General features: G+C 57.0%; 1 protein-coding gene across 3 annotated transcripts in view; it reads right to left on the reverse strand.

Annotated features, from left to right (window-relative positions):
• TBXT (T-box transcription factor T) overlaps nt 1-9,043 on the reverse strand; it is a 9,781-nt gene extending 738 nt beyond the window's left edge. The window contains exons 1-7 of one of the 3 annotated variants that reach the window (XM_006152261.2): nt 8,838-9,043; nt 8,211-8,475; nt 7,449-7,583; nt 6,421-6,482; nt 6,256-6,317; nt 3,157-3,330; nt 1,918-2,047 (exon numbers count right to left, since the gene is read on the reverse strand). In XM_006152261.2, coding sequence (XP_006152323.1) covers nt 1,918-2,047; nt 3,157-3,330; nt 6,256-6,317; nt 6,421-6,482; nt 7,449-7,583; nt 8,211-8,475; nt 8,838-9,043 — 1,034 coding nt within the window. Of the gene's footprint in view, nt 1-1,917; nt 2,048-3,156; nt 3,334-6,255; nt 6,318-6,420; nt 6,483-7,448; nt 7,584-8,210; nt 8,476-8,837 lie in introns of all 3 variants that reach the window. The other 2 variants (XM_027773353.1, XM_006152262.2) reach the window with 2 other exon arrangements.

Here is a 9,043-nt window from a genome sequence, read left to right on the forward strand (position 1 = left end):
TTGCCCTCCAGGGGGGATGGCCACCACGCAATCCCTTCTCCTTCATTCTCCTCCTGGGATCTTGGGCACGCACCCACACGCACCTGGCATGATTTTGAAGACACCAGGTCTGGGATTTGAACCGCTGTCAGCCATGTGGGAGTCCAGCAATGCAACCGCTACACCATCTGCTAACCCCCAGGCTGGTAGGTTTGCATTCTCACTCAGAACATGAAATTCTCAGCTACACCCAAGAGTTCCACCAGATGAGCCCAGCCTGTGCTAAACCGGCAGCCCAGCCACCGCAGCGGCCGTGTGACTGAGGCAGCCCTCCCGAGTGGCCAGCTGGCTCCAGCACAGACACCTGCCCCAGTGGCCGGGTGCTGAGCAATGGGGATGGGGACCTGGGAGTCAGACCGGGGAGTGCGTCCGCTCCCCACAATCGCTCCTGGCCTATGTGAGGCAGGCTCCCAGTGTAGCGAGCGAGGAAACAAGAAGTGACTGAAGTCGTCTGGCGCACACAGACGCGAACGGGGTAAGGCTGCCACAGCTCTGTTCCGGGAACAGCTCGGCAGCGTCCTCCGCACAACGAATGAGACCTCACGTTCCACTGCTGTGCCGTCTGCCCAGCCGTGGCCAGCAGCATGTGACCTGGTAAACAGCCTGCTCAGTCAAGGCAGAGGCAGAGGACTGTCCACCTCACAGATGGGCGACTGCGGCTCTGAGACACCAGGGAGAGCCACATCGAACCCTTCCCTGGGTCCCCTGCCCGCAGTCTGTAGCCCTGGTCGTCTGCAGTGGGCGGGCTGCCCAGAGCCCCTGAGAGGTCTGCCATTCAGGCACTCTTTGCTTTATTTTTAAGAGTAATGGGATTGCGGGAACCAGCAGCTAGCATAATGGCTATGTCGCTGGACTCCCACGTAGTCGACTGCGGTTCGGGTCCCGGAACCGATGGCTTAAAATTCACGCCGGGACCGTGTGCGTGCGTGCCCAAGATCCCGAGAGGAGAATGGAGGAGAAGGGATTGCGGCATGGCCATCCCCCCTGGGGGGTGATTTCTCGCTTTCTCTCTCTATGTCTCTGTCTGTCTGGCGAGCGCACGCAACCTATAGCAAAAACCTCTCAAAAAAAAAAAAAAAGGAGTAATGGGATTGCAAAGGAACAGTTTCCTAGATGAGGAGAGTTAAGAGACTAGGCATATTTTAATACTCTACACACAATGACGCACTGCCTCTGAGGTCCGGGTCTCTGGGTCCCGGGCTCACGCCACTGGGAGCAAACACCTGTTCAGTGTTTCAGGTTCCTAACTGGAAAATGAGGGCTGACTTCTAGCACTGCTGCTTCGACTTCCAGGTGTGAGGAAGTGTAATGTATTTACCACCTTCCTTCATTCTTGAGCCATTTTCCCTTCCATGTAAATTTGTAAGTTAATAGCAAAATAGTTGTCATTCTCTACTTTGACCCTATATCCACAGAAAAGCCCACAAACGATTTCCTTAATGTGATAGCCCCCATAGAAAGAGGTTCTAGAAACAGTTCTTCAGACCCGACCTACGACCTCAACAGCCTGAGAGATGCTCCACCTGGGGTGACCTCAGCATCTTTTCCTTCTGTGCAAAGAACGCGCTCTGCGAGGTGAGCGGCATCTGTCACATGAACCAGGAGGTGGCAGAGCCAGGGCCGGGCCCTGGGTTTGTCTCGCCGTGTGACAGCCCAGCTCCCATTCCACATCACAGTTCTCCAGGAACCTAAGTCTTCCCAGGAAGACCAGACGCACTTGGGAACCCGCAGTCACGTGCCTAAGGCCCGGGAGCTAACGGGAGCTGACAGGCAGGTGCCTAACACAGCTCCACAGGCACAGAGCAGGCCCGGGGCCTCGGGGGACAGAGATGGCATGAGGTGGCTCCACAGGTGGGGCCACTCCCCACCGTACGTTACCTAGAGCCAGCAGGTGGGCTGGCGGTGTGGCTCACGGGGAGGACGCTGCTGTGGGCAGGCATGCTGAGGTTGGACCAGTTGTCATGGGTCTGCAGCATGGACAGGCATGCGGACGAGCTGTCGGAATAGGCTGGGGACAGGAGACAGGGCGGAGTTACTGGCGACCTTCCAGAGCTCGGAAAGCAGTGAACTCCGACTGGCAAATGGAAGACCCCTCCATCGAAAACGAAATGTGCGCGGGACACTAACTGCAGAGACCGTCAGCTCAGTGTGCGTCGGGGTTGTCCCGGGCCAGGGTTTACTGTCACTGTAAACATCTGGAAGTACGGGGCTCTCAGAAAGCTCATGGAAAGGCACATTGCGTGAAAGAACATGCATGGATTACAGAAGTTTTTGCACCTTTTGGTGCAAAACTCACACCGACTGCATGTGCCCACAGGCCTTTGAAGCCCGTTTACTGCAGTAACAGGCTCAGTGGATGCCGGTGGGTGGGGAATCGGTACTCACCCGATTGGGGGTTACTTCCGTTTAAAAATAAGAAATGTAACTTCAAGCTGCCTTTTCACCAGGGACTATTGCATAAGAGTTGACCATAGTAGAGAAACCAGGACTCCAGAGGCAAAATGCAAACCGTGGCCTTGCCTCAGTCTACGCTCTGGTCAAGCACGGCGCGAAGACTGTCCTTACCACATACGCGCCCTTTGTTTTAGAACAGCTGTAAGAGCTTAATTGCTTTATGGCATTCTCTAACTGTCTTCCTCCTTTTGGAGCCAGACAAAATTAAGTGCAGGCATGCGCGGTGCCAGACGGGGCAGCGGGGACTTCGCCGTCTGTCCTGGTGGTCACGGCGGGGGAAGAACCAGGATGGCTGCCCCCACACCCCCGCCCAGAGCTGCTGGTTTTGTAGGTCTGGGGTGCAGCCTGGCACTGGGCCAGGTTTTGGGACTCTTTGTGCCTGGGGATCTAATGTTGGCACCTCAGCGAGGGTCGTAAGAGGCTCAGAACTGTCACCTTGAAGACTGCAAGCACAGCTCTGAGGCACCCTCCGGGCTGGAAGTCTCTGTCCTGGACCTTGGGGAGGCTGGGCCGGGAGCCTGCCAGTGGCGTGGACATGAAAGGAAGGCCTCCTTTCAAGGTACCAGAGTACTGGGCCTTGTGTGGGCTCCAGCAGGGGGCCCCCAAAGAAGGCCTTTCCAGGAGTGGCCGCTTGCCGCCCCCTAGACTCAGACCCTCACTTACGTGGAGAGCTGCTCCGGTGAGCGTAAGGGCTGGGGTAGGGCGATGGCCGGTGGCTCCTCAGGCCCGGGTACCTCTCACAGCCGTGTGTGGAGGGGAGCGGCAGGGGGGCTCCCAACTGAGGGTGGGGGCTGGCAGGCGGACAGAGGGCGCTGGTGCCCGGAATGAGCCACCCCCCTGCTGTGGGAAAGAATGCGGAGTGACTGGCGCTTGAACTGCAGCAGGGAAGCGCTGGACCCTCAGGAGTCTCTGTTGACTGCTCAGGCCAAGCCTCAGGGCCCAGGTTAGCCCAGGTTAGCCCGGGTTAGCTCAGGTTAGCCCAGGTTAGCCCAGGTTAGATCGGGTTAGCCCGGGTTAGCTCGTGTTAGCTCGTGTTAGCTCGTGTTAGCCCAGGTTAGCTCAGGTTAGCCCAGGTTAGTTCAGGTTAGCTCAGGTTAGCCCAGGTTAGCCCAGGTTAGATCGGGTTAGCCCGGGTTAGCTCGTGTTAGCTCGTGTTAGCTCGTGTTAGCCCAGGTTAGCTCAGGTTAGCCCAGGTTAGTTCAGGTTAGCTCAGGTTAGCCCAGGTTAGCCCAGGTTAGATCGGGTTAGCCCGGGTTAGCTCGTGTTAGCTCGTGTTAGCTCGTGTTAGCCCAGGTTAGCTCAGGTTAGCCCAGGTTAGTTCAGGTTAGCTCAGGTTAGCCCAGGTTAGCCCAGGTTAGATCGGGTTAGCCCGGGTTAGCTCGTGTTAGCTCGTGTTAGCTCGTGTTAGCCCAGGTTAGCTCAGGTTAGCCCAGGTTAGTTCAGGTTAGCTCAGGTTAGCCCAGGTTAGCCCAGGTTAGATCGGGTTAGCCCGGGTTAGCTCGTGTTAGCTCGTGTTAGCTCGTGTTAGCCCAGGTTAGCTCAGGTTAGCCCAGGTTAGTTCAGGTTAGCTCAGGTTAGCCCAGGTTAGCCCAGGTTAGATCGGGTTAGCCCGGGTTAGCTCGTGTTAGCTCGTGTTAGCTCGTGTTAGCCCAGGTTAGCTCAGGTTAGCCCAGGTTAGTTCAGGTTAGCTCAGGTTAGCCCAGGTTAGCCCAGGTTAGATCGGGTTAGCCCGGGTTAGCTCGTGTTAGCTCGTGTTAGCTCGTGTTAGCCCAGGTTAGCTCAGGTTAGCCCAGGTTAGTTCAGGTTAGCTCAGGTTAGCCCAGGTTAGCCCAGGTTAGATCGGGTTAGCCCGGGTTAGCTCGTGTTAGCTCGTGTTAGCTCGTGTTAGCCCAGGTTAGCTCAGGTTAGCCCAGGTTAGTTCAGGTTAGCTCAGGTTAGCCCAGGTTAGCCCAGGTTAGATCGGGTTAGCCCGGGTTAGCTCGTGTTAGCTCGTGTTAGCTCGTGTTAGCCCAGGTTAGCTCAGGTTAGCCCAGGTTAGTTCAGGTTAGCTCAGGTTAGCCCAGGTTAGCCCAGGTTAGATCGGGTTAGCCCGGGTTAGCTCGTGTTAGCTCGTGTTAGCTCGTGTTAGCCCAGGTTAGCTCAGGTTAGCCCAGGTTAGTTCAGGTTAGCTCAGGTTAGCCCAGGTTAGCCCAGGTTAGATCGGGTTAGCCCGGGTTAGCTCGTGTTAGCTCGTGTTAGCTCGTGTTAGCCCAGGTTAGCTCAGGTTAGCCCAGGTTAGTTCAGGTTAGCTCAGGTTAGCCCAGGTTAGCCCAGGTTAGATCGGGTTAGCCCGGGTTAGCTCGTGTTAGCTCGTGTTAGCTCGTGTTAGCCCAGGTTAGCTCAGGTTAGCCCAGGTTAGTTCAGGTTAGCTCAGGTTAGCCCAGGTTAGCCCAGTTTAGCTCAGGTTAGCTCAGGTTAGCTCAGGTTAGCCCAGGTTAGCCCGGGTTAGCCCAGGTCCCGCCAAGCACACCTGAATCCCAGCCTGTCCAGGGCAAGCTGCTCCTCACCCACTGGCAGCAGGTGTGCCCAAAGACCCTCTGACCCCACAGGAGCCATTTCCCAGCTGGGCATGAACACCAGGACAGACAGAGCCAGAGGGAAGACATGCCAGAGCTGGGTGTGATGGAAACACAGAGGCAGAGACAACACCAGAGGAGAGGCACCCCCATCCCCAACTCCTAGCAGCGGTTGCCAGGGGCTTCTGGCCTCTCTGCCTGCCTATTCTGCTCACTATGCAACCCTGCCCTCCTTCAAAACTCAGCTCCACCTTTTCAGTTACCAAAGGGCACACATGCCCAACAGAGAGAGAAGACGGGGAAGCACCCACGGTGCATGGTCACGCACAATCCCTTGGCAATCCCTTCACCTCCATTTCTCCACCCTGTGGGACTTGGGGCACACGTGCACAAGCCTCAAGCCTTCGGGCCAGCACTCAAGCACCCCAGCCATGTGGGATCCACCTCTTAACCACGTTTTCTTTCCATTCCAAAAAGGCAACCCTTCTAATACAACCCCTCCAGCTCTGAATCCCAGCCTCAACGCGCGTCTTCCAGGACTGGCACTGCCTCACTTGCCAAAGCAACCTTCACACTCCATTCTAAGACCGCTCTTAGCCACTTTAAGAGGAAATGTTAAATTAACCCAGAAGATGACTTTTTAAAATACATTTTCAGAACAGAAAGCTATCGAGGAGGAGTGAGTCTCCGGCAGGTCTCCGGCAGCCGCCACATGAGACTACAGCGAGAGATTCATGGCAGGACCCTCCTTAATGTTGCTACACCGTCCAGGTGACCGTCCAGGGGACCAAGGTGGGCACAGGGCAAGAGTACCCACAAGCATCACCCACCCCAGGGATGGCCCTTCAATTTTCAACTATTAACAACAGCAGGGACCACCTGGAGGCTGCGAAGAGCTGGCCTCTCCCCTCCCAGGACAGGATGGTCTGAACATCCCCGGGGTCTCAACAACCCATCCTAGGCCTGGCTGTAGCTGCCTGGGAGCCACACAGAGCCACCAGGTGCTGTCCCCAGGCTGGCTGAGCACCACAACTCCAGCTGGAGCAGAGGTGTAGGTCACTCCAGCTCCTGACCAGAGGGCCCTGTGCCTTGCGCAGCAGGGCCAGACGAGTCCTGGCCACCCTGGAAGCCATGTTGCTCATCTCCAGCTCCCAGCTCTGGGCCAGTGTAGTCCCCGGCGAGGAGCACAGAGCGCGACGAACCGTACATTGGGAGCACCCGGGCTGCTGGCTGTCTCCGGCCTCCTCCATCATGTCTTTGGGGTCACTTCTGTCAAAATCATCAAGAAGGGAAAACACGGGAAACAGTGTTTGCAGTGGCACTTCCTCTTCCGCACGTCTCTGCCCAAGGACTACAGCTAGAATTCTCTCACCTTTCCTTTGCATCGAGAAAAGCTTTGGCAAATGGATTGTACTTAATTTTAAGAGCTGTGATCTGAAAAACAAAACATTATATTTACTAGTATACTGCCGGAGGACTTATTTGGCACCAAGAAACTGAGAGCCATCTGTCCAAATGTTCACACAGAGCCAGCCCTCTTTCCATGGCTATCTTCCTACTGCAGCCTGAGGTAGCTGGGTACTTGCGTGTTTTATAAAGAAGTACATGTTTGTGGGAAGTTTGAAATGCCAGTTTCTCGGTAAAATTCACAATAAATTTAACCACACGTGACAATATTCCATGTGCATAAATCAGAAATGCTCCAAACCTAACCCGAATCTGCTTAGGAAAGACAGACTGGTCGGCTAGCCCTAGTCTGTGGTCAGCACCAACTTCACCAACGAATCTCACATTCTCCGTGCTGCGAGGCCAGATGAAGCGCACAGACACCTAGCCAGGCTCTGGTAACTAACTGCCTCCACGCTGCGTGGTTTGGGAGGGCTGTAAGGAGAGGCCACCCCTCACTAAAGTCTGGTACTTAACCTGAACACTCACCCACCCTTCTTTTTCTCCCTTTTTATTTTAATTTTTACATTTTTGTAAAATTAGGGCCCATGCACTCACCAGAAAGAGACAGGGAGGGAGAAAGTGAGAAATCACCTCCCGGGGGGACAGTCCCCCACAACCCATTCTCCTCTTGGGATTTTGGACACACATGCACATGCGCGGTGCATGATTTCCAGCTGCCAGGCCTGGGACTTGAACTGCTGCTAACCATGTGGGAGTCCAGCACCCTAACCACTATGCCACCTGCAGGCCCCATCTTTTCATTTCGAGCATTCAGTCGATTCTGCTAGTGTTAGACGCTTTTGCAGGAGTTGGGGAAATGCTGGGGCGACAACTCACTGTGCACTAATCTCAGTCATGATCGGCCCTGGAAGGGTGCTCCCACGTGGGTCTCCAGTCTCGGCCAAAGCCACCCCCACCTCCCACCCTCGCCCGGCCCCTCCTGCTTCACACCTCCTCGTTCTGGTAAGCCGTCACAGCGATGAACTGGGTCTCGGGAAAGCAGCGGCTGGTGACCATGCGCTGGGGCCCCCCGACTCTCACTATGTGAATACGAGGCTCATACTTGTGCAGGGAGTTCAGCATGATCTGCGGAGACAGACACGGGAGGGATGGCAAGGCCCCAGCTCGGACAGACGCAGGGGCAAAACCGCGTGCAGGTCCCGAAAGCGCCTTCCCCGTGCAGAGGCAGGGGCTGCCTCCCAGCCAAGTATGGAGCCACGACCCAGGCTGTTCCAAAAGGAGCATGAGATGCCACACGCCAGCAGGGCGTGACGCCATCACACACTCCTGACCTCGGAGAGAGAAGTGCTAAGGTCTCCAGGAGGTTCTAGAGGTCTTTAGAAGCCTGAGCTTGTTTGCAACCTGCCAGGTTTCGGGGTCTTCTAGGAACAATTTCCAACTAAAGAATGTTCTTTAGAAAAAACAACGTACAGGTTTCTCAGACTTCAGGCAGTAACACACCAGGCACTGGCGTTAGCGTGGCTTTCCTGTGGGGGCTGGTGCCTCTCCCTGGGGAGGGTTGCTCCAGCCGGCTAAGAGGAGAGCTCCCACTCTGATCCCTTCCCCAGGCACTGGTGCTACTGGACACCAAGGGCTTCATTGGGGACAGCGGCGGCAGCTTCTCCAGGGCAGAGGTCACCTCCTGTCCAAGCAGAGCCCTCCAGGACCCGCCCAGGCAGACGCAGGCCTGGAGTCCCTCACACCTACACCTACCTGGCCCCCTCCGTTGAGCTTGTTGGTGAGCTTGACTTTGCTGAAGGAGACGGGCGCCTTCATCCAGTGGGCCCCGAAGTTGGGCGAGTCAGGGTGGATGTAAACGCAGCTGGGCGCCTGCGGCTCAGGCTTGCCACCCGGCACCCACTCCCCATTCACGTACTTCCAGCGGTGGCTGTCAGCCGCCACGAAGTCCAGCAGGAAGGAGTACATGGCGTTGGGGTCCAGGCCGGACACGTTCACCTTCAGCACCGGGAACATTCTCCTGCGGGAGAAGGCGGCAGGAGGACCCCGGCTCTGGCGGCAGGACTAGGCAGGGAGCCTGCACCGAGGTTCCCACTACTTCGAGGCAAAGAGGAGCCTCTTGGGGACTTCCAGAGGTGACTCCCAAGTCCTCCTTCCCCAGGCCCTCCTGGTCCCTAGGCCCAGGCAGCCTCCAGAGGCAGGAGCAGGAGAGTCTGGGGAAGCACTGAGGGCGGCGCTGGTCCGGGAGACGCTGCGGGTCGGGAACCACACCGGGCTGTTAGCTGAAAGCGGAAACAGACGTCCTCGGCCAGAGACGGGCCGGAGCCGGAGCCGGAGCCGTCCAGGAGCCGTCCAGGCCCCGGTGCGTGCGCGGGCACCTACCTGCCGTTCTTGGTCACGATCATCTCGTTCGTGAGCTCCTTGAAGCGCAGCCACAGCTCGCTCTCCTCCAGGCCCACGCGCAGCTCGCGCTCCGTGGGGTCGCCCTTCTCGCTGCCCGCCTGCAGCTCGCTCTCCACGGCGCTCAGCAGGTGGTCCACGCGGTACTGCAGGCTCTTCCCCGCGCCCTCGGCGCCCGGCGAACTCAT

Source organism: Tupaia chinensis, unplaced genomic scaffold (genome assembly GCF_000334495.1).
Source record: "Tupaia chinensis unplaced genomic scaffold, TupChi_1.0 Scaffold000346_1, whole genome shotgun sequence".
Lineage (NCBI taxonomy): Eukaryota > Metazoa > Chordata > Mammalia > Scandentia > Tupaiidae > Tupaia > Tupaia belangeri.